This window comes from Parasteatoda tepidariorum, chromosome 5, assembly GCF_043381705.1.
Source record: "Parasteatoda tepidariorum isolate YZ-2023 chromosome 5, CAS_Ptep_4.0, whole genome shotgun sequence".
Lineage (NCBI taxonomy): Eukaryota > Metazoa > Arthropoda > Arachnida > Araneae > Theridiidae > Parasteatoda > Parasteatoda tepidariorum.
This window is the reverse complement of record NC_092208.1, coordinates 91,129,562-91,148,579: the sequence shown is the minus strand read 5'-3', so window position 1 is coordinate 91,148,579 and position 19,018 is coordinate 91,129,562. Positions and strand designations below refer to the sequence as shown.

Sequence of the window (19,018 nt, the reverse complement as noted above, 5' to 3'; positions counted from 1 at the left end):
ACTGGTTTCTTCAATATAACGTTTAATGTTACCTGTGGCAGAATTTTTTCTGACTTTCTGCGACAAACCTAACTAGAACCAATATCTTTCTGCAAGATATTTTTATCGTTATAAATGTATGTGTAATGAATTTATAATAATAGATGAAATTTGTGTTTATAAAATAAAACTGTGTAGATTTTTTTTCGTAATTTCATAATATAAGTTTACATTTCTTAATAAGTTTAAATTGTTTAAGTATAAATTTGCATAATCTTCGATAATAACGAAAAGTTATAAATGTATAGATCTGCAGACAAAAATGCTTACTAGAGCATAAATAAAGATTACCCAGAACCTGTAATAAGATAGAAATAGCTAAGAATGGACAAAAAGATTAAATTTATAAAACAAGATTACTGAATTTGAAGTATCAGTTAAAAACAGTATCAAAATTAAATTATTAAAGCAGTTTAAAACAGTATGATTTAATGTTTCATTACAGAAACAAATCAGGTGAAAAAATTAATATTGAAGTTGAGTAATCAAAGTAATAAAATAGAATTGACTATAACCGAATTCTAAAAGCAAAAAAATTCAAGCAATGTTTGTTTCAATTTTTTCTACATCTAATTAATTATAAATTAATTAGATTCGATTCATATTGTACTGACTTATTGAAAGATTTTTTTTTAAAAAAAGTAGGTAAATAAAACTTTTTTTGTGATCAGATTAAGTTCAGAACGAAAAAAATACACAGCGCTTGTGATTTCGCACTGTATTGTGTAAATATATAGCATTGCGTATGGTAACCTGTTTGAAAGTGTTTCACCAGTAAATATTTTCCACCAATCTGGTTTTTATTTGCATGCCAAAAGATTGTAGATCGTGAGATATCTTTCAGGCTTTATTTCATTTATTGTTAGATTGCGAGTGTTTTATTTTTTTATCGACGACTTAATTCAAAGGATATAGGCATTTTATCTTATATATATATATATATATATATATAGTTATTTTTTACCTTTGACTGCTTCTAAAATTTCTTGATTTGTTGGAAATGCTGTCTCATCCTTACTATCGATATCGCTGTTAGTAAGAATATTTGATTCGAATCTAGAAAGTTTTTTTTTTTCTTCAAATATTAGTAGCGTGGAAAGCTTCTTTTCCTGTCGCTTTCCAGAAAATAAATCTCTGACATCGCTAGATGTTGTCAACTTCCATCTTATTTCTTCTTCGGAATGCCGCTTTGAAAAATCAGTTTTCAAATTTGTTTTAATTATTGTGGCTTCACAATTGCAACAAATAACCTTTTCAGTAGACATGATTTTTTTAAAAAAAGAATCTTTTGAAATTTTCCACATAAGAAAACACAAAGCAAATTACTGCGCCAGCAATAGAGGCCGAAGTTGGTAAATTTCCAAAAATAGCTTAATAAAGGGGAAAAAATTCTCCCCTTTTTATCCAGTAACTGTTTGCGTAGAATTACGGAGAATTACGAGCACTTTCTTCTTCCGCGGTACGCTAGGAAAAAAATATTTAAAACAATTCTGTAAGAAAAAAATTTTGCAGAACCATTATTGCTTCTGCATAAATTTTTTGTTTCTGTAGAAATTTTTTTTCTTTCTTCTTTTTTTTGGTAAAACAGCTTCTGTTTCTGCAGAATCTTTTGTGAGAACTTTTGTTTGTGGCAAACCAAAAATTTTTATTTCCAAAATTAAAAAAATCTTTCTGCAAGAACTCAGTCGCTTTCTGCGACTATGTCGCTGTGTTTTTGCCACGGGGGTTTAATGAAACAAACAACTAATAAATTCGAAAGACTCTGCAAGCTTGCGATGATCGGACATATTTAAACTTCTGCCTACAGCTGAACGTTTAGTATTAACTAATAAGAATTGAAAAGACAAAAATATGCTAATTACTTACTTATGACATACATTGCGACCTCTCTGTCCCCTTTACGAATTACTGAAACATGTATAAACAAAACCTTGAATTTTGAGAAGTAACCTCAGTTGGTTCACTCTTTTGAATTCCACAATCGACAAAACGTTTATTCCTTATTCTGAACTGTGTTTACTTATTTCTAGTTATAAACGCAGAATATATGAATTTGGTTATTTATAATTAAAGAAGTTCAAGTTTATGGCTATTTCTTTACAATAAGTAAAGTTTAGAAAGTTCAGCTCATCTTCCCACCATATAAAATGGTCTTAAATTAATTTTATGTAATAAGCTAAATAAATTTCTTCCTGCAAATCAATTTCAATCCTAAAAATACTTTTATGTAACAATACTAAAAAAAATTATAACAATAATCTAATATGTTCCTAAGGGTTAAGATATGCAAAACTAATCATTTACTCTTAATAACACTTTTAAAATCTTTAAATTTACTACCGCACCTTATATAAGATTAAACAAACTGATAATGTTTCAAAAGAAAGTGAGAAAAACCAATTAAAGGACACATGTTTCCTTAAGTTTTGTTTAATATATAAAGTAAAAATGTATAAGTATATATTTGACAAAGAAATTTAATAAATTTTAAAAATATCTGGGTTAAAAAAAAAGAGAGAGAATAAGCTTGTGATTTATGCATTACATAATAGAAAGGATCATTGTACAAATGAGTTAAATTTCAAATTTTTCTTTCAGCTTTCTTTCCAAGTCATCAATTCTTCTTTCCATTTGGGATTGAAACTCATTAATCAGTACAGTTTCTTCCTGATGGTATTTCTCTGTTTCAGCAGTGACCAGGTCATTCACAAAACTTGAATCATTTCTAAAACTGAAACACAAAAGTTAAAATAAGCAATTATAATAAAAATGCATTGACATACAGGGGAACCACGGTTTTACGTTATCCGTTTCGAACCTTCCACCATCATTGATAACGTTAAATTATCCAGGATTTTACATTTTAATTTTGAAGGAAATTTCACATTGTACAGATTTTGTTTTTTCTTTACAAAGCTTGCGCAAACTTTTTCAAAGTTTTTTTTTTCTAGATAGAGACTTGTTTTTTTAGCTGTATGAAGCTTTACTGACATTCTTTCTATTTAACCTTATTATCCTTTGTGAGGGCAGATTTCTCCTGTGAGTCAAAATCAGGAGGGTGGTAGGAAGGCTGATTAAAGGAAGTATGGGACCTTAAAATGAAAAATGTGCAAGTGGAATTTTTTCAAGCAAACTAGATTCATTGAATCTTGGAATTACCCAATCATTTAAAGAATGTTACACTAAACAACTGGTAAGGTAATTATTTCTTTTTCTTGATTCTGGTGCAGCCTGACCTGCAAGATGTTTTTAAAGGAAATATGTATTATACTTAACTATGTGCTAAAACAATACAAATGATTTGCATGTGAACAATTTCATAGTCAAAATCTATCACAACATAATTGTTGAAAGCAAAGCTCTCCATATTTATATTTAAAAATGCTGTAAATAAACCAATTTAATTTTGTTGAAATAAAATATTTTCAAAGTTATTTTATTTTGCCTTAAGAACATCAATTTGGTACATTCAAAAAATTCAATTATAGTATAATAATCACATGTAAGCTAATTTTTTGAATATGTTTCAGGATGTTATAAGTAAGGTCTATTAAAAAGACAAATTTTCTTTCACACATAACTGCCAACATGAAAATTAAAATCCAGTAGATTTTATAAAATATAATAAATGTTATGCATGAAAATATTTAAATTTCATACACAAATTGTGAAACGTCTAAAATGTTTCAAACTCTGTGTATTTTAGGGATTTTTATAGTCATTTATATACAAAAACTACATTATTCTATTAACTGTTAATTAACTAGATAATAAAAAAAAATGCTTTTATAATATTTTTGAATAAATAATAAAGAAAAGTTATGAATATTTAATTTATTTCATATACATAGTTATAACACATTCTTTGATTAATTTAAGATGTCAGAATCTAAAAAATTTTAAATAAATGATCCTCTCAGTAGAGAAAAGTTTTCTACAAGAGTGGTTACACTGTACAGTAGCTGAGAAAATATGCTTTGCTCTATTTATAAAAATCTTGAGTGTGATTGACTTTTCATGTCAGTCAATGATGACTGACATGATATTTAATGTGTTTAAAAAAAAACATTATTAAAATGTTATATCATATATGTAAGGACGCAAGACGATGGAAGAAAAACACCATCATAAAGAGCTCAGTATTTTAATTATACATTCACATTAAACATTTAACAATAAAGGGTAATAACATAACATTAACTAACATAAAAAGAACTTGAAAGTTTTACTCAAATGAGTGGGGGGGAAAGGGGAACCAGTATGGTTCGCAGAGCTCGTCTTGCGTCATCTCCAATTAAGTCAGAATGAAAACTATTGTTATTGTTTTCGCGGACAGAGGGGTAGCGCCATCTGGTGCTACGAATTAACTATCCGTTACATATACATATATCAGATACGTCAAATAGTAATGGTACAAGTAAATAATAAGCCAAATATAGTTACTTATTTTGTTGCAAAGCGGTTAAAAAAGCTTTTAGTTTTTTATTTTCATTTAGCACTTCTCTTAAATCCTCTTCTGATGAGATTAATTTCTTCTCCAAGAATCCATTTTTCTCCTGTTAAATTTAATTTTGTGTCAAAACCACGTAAAATATTACAATGTATGTATACATTATGATGCTAATGAACAAATATGGAAAATAGCAATTTTAAAAATTAATGACAATTTTTATTTTTAATCAGAATATATATAATAGATCTCTTCTAATAAAATTAGCTCATTTTTCTATTTATTATTTTGATAAATTTTATGTCAAAATCAAATAAAGTAGAAATACAATATGTATTAATGCAGTATGATACTGCTCAAAAAAAGAAAATAAAGCTTTTAAAAATGCAAAACAATTTTTATTATATCATTCATAAATTTTTATAAACTGTAAAAGGGAAGGTCCTCTTTCTGTAATTACGATTAGTTTATTCTGCAAGTTTTTCTGAGAAATTTAGTTAATTTTTAGTATTCAGCCTCACGATCATTTAAATCTTTATAGTTAAACAAAAATAATCATTTAGTGCATTTTGATTATACAGAAATGGCTTGAAATATCCGGTGTGGTCGAGAAGCACCAGAAATATGAGTTCATTAAAAAAAATGTATGTTTATTTATAGAAATATACATGATTATATTTCTATAAAAAAATAATATGAAACATGTAAATATAATATGTTGCTACTCATGTGTGAGAAATTTTCTGGAATTTTTTCCCCTTCATGTGCATTACACAGAATAAAAAAGTGGGCACCTTAAAATAAAAAGAGACACCTTTATTTAATTAATGTACACCATAATAACATTTTATACAAGATTGGAATTTTCACATTCAAGGATTACGTTTTAGTGGTTTAAGGGTCTATCCTTAAATATGCTAATTAATTAGTGAAATATTACAGATAATGTTTTAAGTTACTAAATCAGACATAAAAATAATAAATTTAATATTTGTGGCAAACAAATATTTTTGCACACAAATATAAAACTTATTTATTCAAAGAAAATTCCAAGAGAAAAATTCTTTTTTATTATTATTTAAAAAGTTTTTATTATTTTATTTACTAATGACCACAATTGTATTATAATTTTTTTAACTTTAAAGCAGATACACAGTTTTACATCAATTTATTCTATGTAATCTTAAGCAGCAATATCCAAAATTAAAAAAGAATTAAATGAATATTTCTTGAAAAACAGGACTACTTTAAGAAGGCACAAAATAAAATTAACATTAAGGTGCCAAAATTTTTGGGCTCCTACATTATTGAGAATATACTTTCTAGATATGTGGCTCTCCCCTCTCCCCCCTATTTTACTACTCAAGAATCCAAATCCATCAACAACAAAAACATTATGTTTATTTTGACAAACTACGTTTTGTATCTTGAACTATTAAAGTTAAATTCTAATATTTGAAAATCTAATCATTAGATCAAAAGTTATTAGGGTATACAACAATTGAATAAAACTTGTAATTGATAATATTTCATTGACAGGTTTCTTTGTCTTCTGAGTTTGGTTTAAAAATAGTTGAACATTGGAAGTTATAACTGAACAATGTTGGTCTTAATTTTGTTGCCAATTAATAAAGTAATTAAATTTTAACATAAAAAATTAAATTAAAAGATTACTAACAATTTTAAAATGTAATTCTGTTTTAACTATTTATTGACAATTAAGACCATTTATAACTTTAGCAAAAAATTTTATTTCAAAATAGTATAATATTTATTTAATTTATTTAAATGTTAAAAAAATGTCTTTAGATATTGCACTGCAAAATACTCTATTGAATGTAAAATTTTACTAATTTGTAACTTAACAAGAAGAAATGAATTTGTTAAAATGAAAGTTTTTCAGCACAAAACAAACTTGTAACATAAAATCGTTAAATTGTTGTATTTATATACGAGAAAATTTAATCAAATTTTGTTCATATACCTGCTCAGAAAAAATAATTCTTTTATATTTTTCAACTTCTTCTTCATATTTTGTACAAGACTCAACTCTTGTTTTTAAGGTTGAATTTTCTTTTCGTAGAAGACTGACCTAAAAAAGAAAAGAAAAAAACATTGAAGTTTTTTACATTTAAAACCATTACTTTACTTCAAAAAGTTGCCTCATTCCGGAAAAAAAAGATAATAAACCATTAAGTTACGTTTATTTTCTTTTTAAATATTCCAACATTCACCCTTCAATTCATTGGCCTTTTCTTTTTTTTTTATTAGAAACCAGGAGAAGGAGGGACACCTCTCCCTTTTTAAGAAAAAGAGGACAGATTCTTGCTATAACTAAAATTTTCATCATTTTGCTTGTTAGTTGCATTCTAAACAACTTGTAAAGAAAGTATATAAAGTTTCCCAAGTTAGTGTATATTGTTTAATATATCAGTCTTTTACTAAGTAAAAATAAAAGCAGTAAGTTTTTCAAATTTATTAAAAACAAATAATTTCATTTCTTAGCTAAATTATTTTCTCTGCTTGCTTTTTAGAAAATAACATTTCATGAAACTTTGAAATTGGTCAGTAAAATCATTGCTTTTACCTGTTATTAATCACCTTTTACCTGTTATTAATTATTTCAAACTTTTCTTAAATGTTAAGCGTGACAAACAGCTTTTATTTTAGTTCAGAATTGCAAAATTGGCAAAAAAGAACTAATACATCTTGGTTCCAATAACTTTTAACATGTAAAATTAAATGTAAAAATGAACATTTATTTTTAAAAAAAAATTCTCATGTAAGAATTTAACTCCTACTTAAAACTTCATACTTGTATTGGCTGTTTTATTCACAAATTTTGAATAAAGCAAAATTTGTCCAAATTAATACTATAATTTAATTATGAACAAATTATAAATACTTGCAAAATGCAAAGCAAAATTAATATTCATTCAGAAAAAACTTTTTGCATCTCATAATAAAATTTGAAACCAAAAATGAAATAATTAGAAGTGTTACTTATAAAAATAAAATTAGATATACGAGTATATATACAGTGAAGCCTCGGTTAAGCGTACACACTTGAGACTGAAAAAATTGTCTGTTTACAAGAGTTGTTTGTTTAGGGGAAGGGTACACTAATAACAAAGATTCACATCATAAATTGTTTTTAGAATAATTGCAATGATATAGAAATAATTAAATAATCTATAACAACTATTTACATTGACATTTATTAAAACTTAACGAAAGTATATTTACTGTACAAAAGTGGTAGATTAAGTAATCGGATACGTGCCTTTGTCATATATTTATCCAGTTGAAAAGAGGGATGTAATGGAAAGTTGTTTTAAGCGGCTGCGCCTTACCATATCTTTATGGTACATTTTTGAATAATTAAGCATTTTTACACCAATTTCATCATTTTTGAATAGATAAAAATGTCTCAGTTCCTCATTACAAGATCGAGCTTCACTTAAAATTTTCACTTTTGGTTTTTTTTTTAGAAAGCAATTGAGTAGCAATTTCTTCATTTTAATTCAACATTTAGGTGTCATTATTTGTGACCATTTCAACAGTATCATCCATATTTAATCATTCTTTTGACATTCAATATTTACGTCGATGTTTACAAAATCACTACCGTTGATAACACTTTCTCCAGTCAAGCAAATCACAATTGTTCATTCAGAAAGAGAATCATCAGAATCTATGACATGGGCGGGCAAGGATATTGCATCCTGATGTATCATTAGGCCTGCCTTAGTGAAACAGTTTAAAATGTTTGAGATTCTTACTTTTTTCCATACGGCAAAAGTCTACAAAGAAGCTTGTAAAACATAAATTTTCTTTCTTTGGCCCATGTAAGCTCATAATCAAATGCTTTAAAATGAGTTGCCGATAAAACACTTCTAAGTTTTTCATAACGTTACATTTAAGAGAAAGAATGCAATTTTTATATTCTTCACATTAATGGCAGGGTGAGATGCTGCATAATCAAGAAAAATAAGAACTTTCCTGTTTTTGTTGCCCATCTTTTATTAAGTTCAAGCAACTAGTCAGTCATTAAATCCTCGGTCATTTATGCTGATCGATTTGCTTTCCATTGTATTCAAAATCTCAATAAATTCATTACTTTAAAACAATTGTGCTTAATTTATTTTCCTATAATCATTGGAGGCTCTCTATCACACTTGTGCAAAGTAAAATCGTCAATCTTTCTTTCGACATTTTCCCTACTTCAAACTTTTCACCTTTTAAACACCAAGTTTTTACCGGTAGTATGCAATAAAAAAAATTAGTTTCATCAGCAATTAATATTCACCAAGTACATAATTCTTAAATGAGGAAGGTTGCTTCTCCAACCACAGTATTCTGTCAGCATTCACAGAAGCGGACTCTCCGCTTATTGATTTAAAAGAAATCATATGCGTTTTTCTGAACTTTTGTAACCATCTATTAGAAACTTTAAAATCCTTTACCTCCACTTTCTCTGCTGCTTCTCTAGCCTTTTCCTGTAACATTGGTCCTAATACTGGATATTTGTTACTTCTAACTTGAGAAAACCATTCAAAAATATATCTGTCAATTTTAACTCCGGGTTCATTTTATTAAGACATTCTAATTTGGATCTTATTTCCAATATCGCACCAAAGTTTCATTAGTTTTTCTTTATTTTTAATGATATCTGCAGCCTGAGTGTTTACAATTTTTAAGTGTTCAATGGATTCTCGGGCACTGCATTTAGAATACTCTAAAACTTCAATTTTTTCTAGCAAAGTCACACTTTTATGAGGCAATGTTGAACAAAAAGAGATCAATTACTCTCTCAAAATAATTTGAGACATAGTTACAGTGAAATGAAAATGTTTTTCCTAATTACGCAGATATTCAAGTGAGTCATATGGTAATAAATAGATACTTATATTCCTACATCAAGTCCCCAGTCAGTTTCAATTAATAGGTTTATTCCCCCTTACACCTCTCCATCACTTGATAGGACAATTGGCAATATCTCCCTGAAAGTAAACCTCCAATCAGTGGTCGGAAAAACTACATAATTTTTGCAGTTTACTACAACTACTTTATTACAAATGCAGTCAAATACAACTACTTTGGAATTGTAGTAACTATTTCACTACTTTAAGGAGACGAACTTTGCTGGAGAACTTAATTTATACCTATGCTCAAAATGGTTTTGAATTAGAAATTAGCTTACATTATATATAACAGAATAATTAAGAAATAGTTGTTCATCCTTACATAAGCCAATTTGTTATTCCAAAACATTTTTTTATCTGATTTGAAATATGTTCATTTAACCAATTTTTATGCCTTTTTTGAAAGTGAATCTTTAATTTCAGAAATGCGAAATTATCAACTACTTGCAATTTTTTAATTGTTTAACGCTTTTTTATTTCCTCTAAGAAATTAAGTAGCTCGAAAATATGTTCCCTTCCTTTGAAATAACATCAATATTTCCCGAGTGTGCATTCGCATGTGAAAGTGTGACCAAAGCGATTAATTATCCATTTTTCGTAATGGCTAGTTTAAATATTAGTCACTTGTGGTTTTAAACATGTTAATAAGCATTAAAATTTTTATTAATGCTCAGCTACAGCCACAGGCCATTTTTATTGGATCCTTTGGTGAACCCGCAAAGATTTGTACTCATCAAATTTGAAAAAGAGTCATGTTATAACCGTGTTTCTTTTCTAGACTAACGTTAAAAGTACAGTGTTCCATCATCACTTCGCGCTTCATGTTTTGCGGCTTCAGTGCTATGCGGGCTTTAAAAAATATTCATCAAAAAATGAAAAAATACAACCATGCCGGCAGCCACATTGCGGAAAGAAGCGTTGTTTCATGTTGATGAGCAAGAGAGAAGGATCCCTGCATGTCACACAAAAAGATGAGTTGACTCAGAGTACATATACCACGGTCTCTCATAAAGGCGAGAGATTGGCTTCCAGTGCAACATCCACCAATGAGTGTTCGAGTGGATTTATCCCTGTGAGTTGTGTCTGCGCATCATCGCAGCCTCACCTAGCATCTTCTAAGCTAGCATCCGAGTGATCCTAAAGCTTCTACGAGTCAAGTGAGAGCCTCTCCTTCGACACCAACACAAGACTCTTCGCCTCTCCCAGAAAGCAATGTTGATTAATGTTGATTACTGTATAAGGTTTTGTAATTAATCTTATTAATTAGCACTGACACGTTTAAGTACTGTTTACATATTTAACACATTCATGTACTCGCATACAGGAAAATTCCTAGGGGTAAATCCTACTTCGCGGCTTTTCAGCTTTCGCGGAAGGTTCTAATTTCCATTAGTCGCGAAAAACAAGGGATCACTGTAGTTGCAAGGAATTGCTACAAAACTACTGATGGTTTGTATCACCCTATTCCCTACATTAATTTTTCAAGAAAAGTAGCACACTACTCTACAAACTATAAAATAAAAGTAGCACTACAGTAGTTTCACTATCTGTAGTTCACTACTTCTGACCACTGCCTCCAGTAATGCATAGAAAAATGAAAATACCTATCTGTAAGACACCAGGTCCAATGGAGTTGTTGTACTTACAATTGATCATTTGACAAGAGTTTGAATAATTTTTTGATTTATATGAACACCTTGATGACTAAGATTTCTACTCTCTTCTTTTAACCCAGTTGGGTTGAGTACATGTATAAAATAGATAAGAAATAGAAAGGGAATTTTAGCGGGATTGAAGAGGAATTGAGATCATTCAATGGATCATTGAAATTTGTAGGTTCTCAAGACTGAGCATATGAGGTCGCACAATTCAACTGTGTCATCTGGATGAAAAGACCAAAAGATTTTTGAAATATTTTACATGAGCAGCAGCATTTTCTCTTCTTTCTAGCCAAAGATAAAATTGAGAAGATAAAGAAAGGTCACAGGAGAATGATAGATTCTTTAGTACTGAAATTGCTTAATATTTTTAATTATAAGGCAAAAAATTTACATGATTTAAAAAATGATGGAAAGATCCTTTTTTTTTTCCTTTGAAATTAAAAAAATGAAAGTAAAAATATTTTTTTTTTTCTTCCAAATTTAGAAAAAGTGCTGTCTTGTCTGAAAATAATGTTCCCAGACATAAATGACTGTCCGCCTCTGGTTATGGAAGCGTCTGCTTTGCAGTGTGTTTATAAAATATACATGGAAGGAAAACTGTCAGAAATGAGAGACGTTCGTTCTGTAGGAGTGTTTGTAACAAAGCGTTTCACAGTGTATACATTCCTTTACTTCAGTGCTTCACAAAGTGTGGTATGCGTACCCCAGGGGTACAGGAACAGTTTAGGGGGGTACGCGTTCTTATGCAAAATATCTTGCAACAAACTAAATTTTCAAATTTTTTTTTAAAAAAAACAAAAAAACAAATCTAGTCATGAAAATTTACGATTACGTATTTTTCTATTGGCTATTTTTTTGCAGCTAACAGTTAATAATTAGTGGTGTCAACAGTCAGTTGTGATTTTTAACTTTTGTGCAATTTTTTTATTAGTGGTATACAGCGTTACGAAAAATTTAGAAAGGGTACACAAAAGTCATAATTTTGATAAACACTGCTTTACTTAATTGGTCTATTTCCTGGACATTTTATAACAATCAAAATTAACAAAACTTTCCATTTTCAAAAAAAAAAACTTATATTTTTGTATTTATTTATTTGATAGATAAACATTTGTTCTAAAACAATAAAGACATTAAAAGAGTTGTTGAAAAGGCAAGACCAGTTAAAGGAAAATGAACTTTGGAGAGAAGACTAAACCATGAATATTATTGAAGCTGAATATTAATAGTGTTTGAAAAGAATAGCAGGCAGACAGGATTTGCTTGCTTATTTAAATTACAGATATTTTCATTAAAAAATCTAGTCAATTCAGTTCCTTGTTTGAAATCATTTTTTCTATTAAATTTGATTGATTAATTTAGTTATGGAGTTTTCTAGGAGGCTTGTTTCTTTTATATTTTTTTAATCTAATTATCTAGGCAGCTTCACTTTCTAATGAAAAAGAAAGAAAACAAAAGGGTATCTTTATTTAGGACAGATAAAATTCAAATTATCCTCTGCTCCCTTTTATTTTTAGTACATGTATATTTTATCAGCCTAAACATTCTTTAATTTTTAAATGTCATTCAAACTAGAAGAAAACATTGTTGAATGAAATTGACATGAATAAAGATATTTTAAGGTCTGTTTACCTAAAAAACAAATAATCTTGAAAAATCTACCTATTGTCTGGATTTGCCAGTCCTGACAATTCCAGATGTGGGGCTTCTCAATATATATTTATTTATGATATTTCTATATCAACCTCCAAAAAAAATCTTGGCTACGGCCCTGGGTCATAGGATAGACTTATTCTATTTAACAATGCATAGCAATAATTAACAACCAGTTTCTTCAACTTTTAACAAGAATATCGATTTTTTATTAGTAGATGGACATGTCAGAAAATAAAAGTGTTCGAAAAATTTTCAAATTATCTTAGAATAATGGAATGTTAGTAGCATACTGTTTAAATTTAAATACGAAATGTACACTATTTAAATATGAAAGTATTAATAGAAATATAAAAAATCAAAATTAATAATTATAGCATTCATTTTAGCAAAAATTGATAAGTGAATGGCTTCCAATTAATGATGTGATTGTGATTAGATTTTTAGACTAAAAAGTGCATGATAGAAAAATTTTAGCACTATGTTTTATTTTTTAATGTCCTTAAAAATATGTCAAAAATATTGAAAATAATAAAAAATGAACTGAAGTATGAAACCTTAACTAATGTAATCAGAATTTAATTATATGTATAAGTAACAGTTTAAAAATATAAAATAAATTACTTCGTTTTTCAGTTTTTCAACTTTCTGCTCTAAATTTCTATGATCATCACGTTTGCTATCCTGAAAAATTTTACACTTAATATAATAATTGTAAATAAAATGTTTAAAATATCAATGTACAATAATTTCAACCTGTTTAGAAGTTAGTAAAGCAATCTCCTTTGCTTGTGTTTGACATTTAGACCTTGACTGTAATAACTTTTCTTGAAGATCTTTGGTTCTATTTTTGAATTCCAAATCAATTTCTTTCATCAATTTCAATAGCTCTTCTTCACAATCTGATTTCAAGTCAGGTAGCGATGGAAGACTTTAAATAAAAATAGTTTTTTTACAATTGACAACAATTTTTTTAGTGAGTTCAAATTAAATGTTACTCATTTTAATTAAATGATATTTAAATAAATTTGTAAAAAATATGCTTTAGAATGTATAGAAACTGAATGTATAGTTACTGTTTTTCACTGAAAACTACCTAATTTTAAGATTTGCAGATATTAATGTTGTTATTACAATTGACTACTTAACCTTCTTTTCTATTGTTTACGATCTATTGCGCACATTTTGTTTCATTGAAAACTAGTTGAATTCCTGCTTTTTGTATCAGGTAGAAGAAGGAAAAAAAATTGTAAATAATAAAAAAAAAAATTATAATTAACATTACACAATCATGTTTTACCAAATTTAAAAGTATGCTCAGGCACAATTTTTTTTTATAAATTTTAACATAGGCTTGGGATTCACAACTTGGGTTCCACGAAAAACCTGAATGTCTAACTAAAATAGTTAGTCTGAGTATAAATAAAATGCTTCAAACAATTATAACTTTTTAAATAAGCAAGAAATTATCTACATTTCACTTCATTAAGTTATTCCAACAGATAAATAATCAGAATTAAATATGATTTAAAGATCACTTTCTTTTAGATTGAAACAATAAAATAAAAACACTCATTGCTTTAAAAAAAATTGGCTATGACTTAAAAAGTTATCATCTAGGCAGTTTTGTGAATTTGTTTCTTGTCAGTTGTTTCAATTCATTTGCAAAACCAATTTTCATTTTAAACAAAATTATTTTTATGGTCAATACAGCTTATTACTGATGATCATTCGATTTCTTGGGATATTCATCCATTTTTTCACCTGGGCGAATTTCCATTCCTTACCTGTCTTATATTAAAGGCCCAGTCTTTATTCTTTGAATGATCATCTAGCACGAATCCTGAATGCTCTGAGTGCAAACTATGCATGATTCTTTATCAAGAGATCATCACCAAACAAAACCAATTGCTTTTTTAATCTTCAGTCAAAATGTAGCAGAACAGTTTCGGCTTCTGTCGGATCGTAAAACTAGTTAATTAAAGTAATTCTTCACCTACCTGACATAGTTAATTCAATTAAATGATAAATCATTTAAAAATATTTTTATTAACAAGTTGAAACGGTTGAAATCCAGGTGCATCTAAAAGTGGAAAAATCTCCCACAATGCCTGATTATTCAGAGTTTATACTAGTATTCTGTACAATCATAAATAATGAATCGAGCTATTATAAGAAAAATTTTTTACAGCATAGGTACTTGACAATTATGAGCATCAAATTTTTCCAAATTATTAGAATGAACATAATTTTTTCGGACAATTTTTATTATAACCAAAGGAATATTTGTAATTTTGAAATATACCTACAACATTAAAAAGTAGAGCATTAAAAACTATAAAATCTAAATAGTCGAAATAAAACAAATTTATTAAAACTATATATATATATACATAAATTTTAAAAAAACTAACACAGTTTAAGCATGCAAGGTTTCATTAATTAATATAATTGTATGTGAAGAAAAGGAATTTTATTCTTAGTGAAGTCTTATATATTTAATTTTTTTTAATGTTAAGAGCATGTATTATTTTTAAAAACAAAAATGCTTGTTTTTGTTACATTAAATACTTTTATGTTTCACTTAGAAATCTAGTTAAAGAGTATTTACTGCTTACACTTTTTTAAAATTGCTTATAATTGAAAAAGCATAAAAAAAATTTAGACTATCTTATGAATGAAGTTCAATTGTACATATAAAGTACACTTAAAAATAAAAAGATATATGGAGAATAATCAGTCAAGTTTTCAAAGTGAATGTTATAAATTGTAAATTTGCACCAAACAGTATTCCATAGAAAGTAAAACTTCATTTTCAATACAATGTCGTGCATTTAATATAACATGAATAACACTGACTGTCTTAATCTTCATACAGAAAACACGACGTGAATTGCCAAAAAGTAACACAATGATCATTTGAGATATAATTCAACACGTCTACTTCAACAGTAAATATCAAAGAGAAATATATATATATATAATTTTAATAAGAAAGTAGGTGATATTAAATTTCAATTATTAGGAAAACGCAGAAACACCGTAAACAGATTATCATTTGCCCTTACAAACTAAAAAAACTGATAAAAGGACAAATAGATTCATACACAATATTAGGTCCAAATAGAGCATTATTTGCCATTAATATATATTTATAAAAGAACGTAGATCATATGAGCGTTTTTTAAACTAAATTTTTATTAAATATTATGATATTTATTTCTGGCGGTTTTCAGTTTTTGTAATCATGTTGATAATAACAACAGGTATTTTAAGAGCACTTTGTTGAATTGCACTTATAGCTTGCTAAAATTGTTAGGATAGGTTATAAGGATCAATCTCACTGAATGCGATTCATGCAATTCTAACGGCAATGCGTGAAGCGTATTTAGTTTTCAACCTGTCGAAGTATATTTTTTTAACACTTGTGGTGTTATGAATCTAAATCAGGGGTACTTTTTGACAGTTGAAAAGGTAATTTTTTACTAACTTGAGGTGTATTATGTTCGACCTCAGGTTGTAATTATTTTTCAACCTCAAGTATAGATATTTATGCTTGTTGAGGTATTTATTTTTCAACATATGGTGAGCCGTTTTACTCTTCAGGTAATTATAAATCAATCTCAAATGTATTTTTTTTTTTTTTACAAATTAACAAAATTATTTTAAATATTGATTCCGTTTACCTGTTGAAACTTGGAAGTATTGGAACCTAAAATGAAAAAAATATGAATAATAAGAAAGTCATATTTACAATAATAATGGCAGGTTTTAGAATATTAAAATATCAGATATTGTTTTTTTTTCACGATTTAAATTAAAATTCATTTCCCTTATCAGTTAAATGACATTCCACTTCTGCCATTTCTGTTCGATCCTCGTAGCTAAAAGCGTGACAAGTACCACAGATACAAAATAAAAATACACTGAAGAAAGTGCTACCATTAACAATCTTTATAGGAATTCAAATTATATAATTCCAATTTTATTAAGAAATTTTAACACTTTTTATGTTCCAATAATTGAACCTACATCTTTCATTATGGCACTTGTAAATTTGATAATTAGATTTTCTTTCTTTTTTTTCTTACAAATCATTAAACTCAATAAGCTTAGTCTATATTTTTAAACTTTTTGTCAGGCTTCATGAAACTATTAGCTTTTCTTATAAATTTTGAGGCTGATTCCTAAAAGGACTTCTGTTATTTTGAATCACATTATAGTTTCCTTAAAAATAGTTATTTTAATATTTTTTTAATCAATGTAATCAAGAATCAACGATCGTTTCATAACATAAATTTTTAAGTTATGCACCAATTTTTATGTATTTTTTACACTCAATCGAAAGAAACTAATCACAAGCAGATAAGGAGCATTTGTTTTAAAGTTGTGAGCAATTTTATATGAGGAAAATGTCTAAGAGAGAACGATTTGAAATAATTTAAAAAAAAAAAAAAGTTGTTATNTACAATAAGATAAAATAAAATAATTTAAAAAAAAAAAAAAAGTTGAGTAAAATAGTTCCGATGTATCTTATAATACCGAGCAGAATAAAATTAATTGTTAGTTACTACAAACATTTGAATAGATGTAAAAACATATTTAACAAATACGTAATAATTTTGAATTTCATACTATGTTAATAAAAATAAACTAACAAGGATCAAATTCAAAAAAATGCATATAACTCTTAAAAAATAAATGTTTTTACTTGCAATTGATTTTTATTCAATTCAGCATTAAAATTACATAAGAAACAATACTGACTTATATTTTGTTGTTGTTGTTCATTTACGTCGCACTAGAGCTGCACAATGGGCTATTGGCGACGGTCTGGGAAACATCCCTGAGGATGATCCGAAGACGTGCCATCACAATTTTGATCCTCTGCAGAGGGGATGGCACCCCCGCTTCGGTAGCCCGACGACCTGCACTAGAAGTCGAGCACTTTACGATAGAACAGTTTAACGAGGACCAATACCGCACACCCTCGGTCCCTACGCAGGCTGATTCAAGTGGTCAACCACCCGCACACTGACCGCAACCAGTGATGCTTGACTTCGGTGATGACTTCGGTGATCTGCTGGGAACCGTGTCTTAACGATCAGTCCACTGCGGAACTGACTTATATCTAAAATATTTAACTTTTCCGAAAATCGCTGATTTTTTAAGTAGTGAACCATAAGACGCTGCATAAAAATGCTCATAAGCCTGAAACAAATTGTCACGTTAACTTGAAATCGAATCTAATTTAATTAATATTCTAATGTAATAACAATCTGCTTAGTAAATAATTTACATGTGCAAATTGCGAAAAAAAATAACATGTAATGAAAAATAACAGTTCTGTGATCAAACATGAAAAAGTGAGTTAGTACAGATACTAGTTTTCAATTATCAAATACCTGGCAAACTATTGTTATCAACAATTACATAAATTCAGTAGTTTATTATGAGAGATCACTTTTTCTTTTTGGTATAAATTCAGAACTATTTCCCAGGAAAAGACTAAGCAATAGCTTGACTAAGAAAAGGTTTCCCAGGAAAAGACTAAGCAATAGCCCACACAATTCCATATGCAAATCCATTTCGGGCAAATCCGTGGCTAAAATTATTTGCAAAACAGGCAATTTACCTTTCTCTTTTCTATCTTATATTTTTTCTTAAATAAATATTTATTTTCTAAAATTATTTATGGTCATCTTTTTAAATTATCCAGTATAATATTACCTTGCGCACATCCATTTCGGGCCCATCCTTGGTAACTAACAAATCAATGCACAGCATAACAAATCACTTCAGCAATGCAGTAGGAACTGTACTCTAAATTCCTGTAGTTACACTCAATTTGAGCTTTTGTTTTCATATTTTGTAATTTGGCAATAAATGCAACTTATTGTTTTTCTTTCATTTTATTTTCTGTTTTTACGTGTTATTTTTACTTATTGTATTCTATTTTATTTGTTGTAATTTTTGTAAAAAATTTGAGCGCTCCTTACACTATTGTTTTTATTTTGACTATATTGATACAATATCAGAAAGCACTCTTTATTGCGGATATAATCGTGTGGGCAGATGAAAAGATTATATCTTTTATTTTCCGGTTTTTTTAAAAAATGTCATCCTTTTTTTTCCATTATTATTCCCCCTCTTTTTTTTCATACGTCTATTACTTTCTTTTGTTTTATCTTCTATTTGAACTTAACTTATCTAATTAACTCTGTTTACTTGCAGCTTATGCGCAATAAATGCAACTTATTGTTTCTCTTAACTTTCTTCATGTTTTATTG

General features: G+C 28.0%; 1 protein-coding gene across 1 annotated transcript; it reads right to left on the bottom strand.

Annotated features, from left to right (window-relative positions):
* Nucleotides 1-2,453: 2,453 nt before the first annotated feature.
* Nucleotides 2,454-15,872, bottom strand: LOC107443939 (golgin subfamily A member 6-like protein 22; the record flags this gene model as incomplete). Its single annotated transcript, XM_043044742.2, is given in 6 exon segments — nt 2,454-2,770; nt 4,483-4,595; nt 6,474-6,581; nt 13,353-13,412; nt 13,485-13,659; nt 15,836-15,872. Coding segments are annotated over 6 exon segments (648 nt in total). The 3' UTR covers nt 2,454-2,613.
* Nucleotides 15,873-19,018: the final 3,146 nt, after the last annotated feature.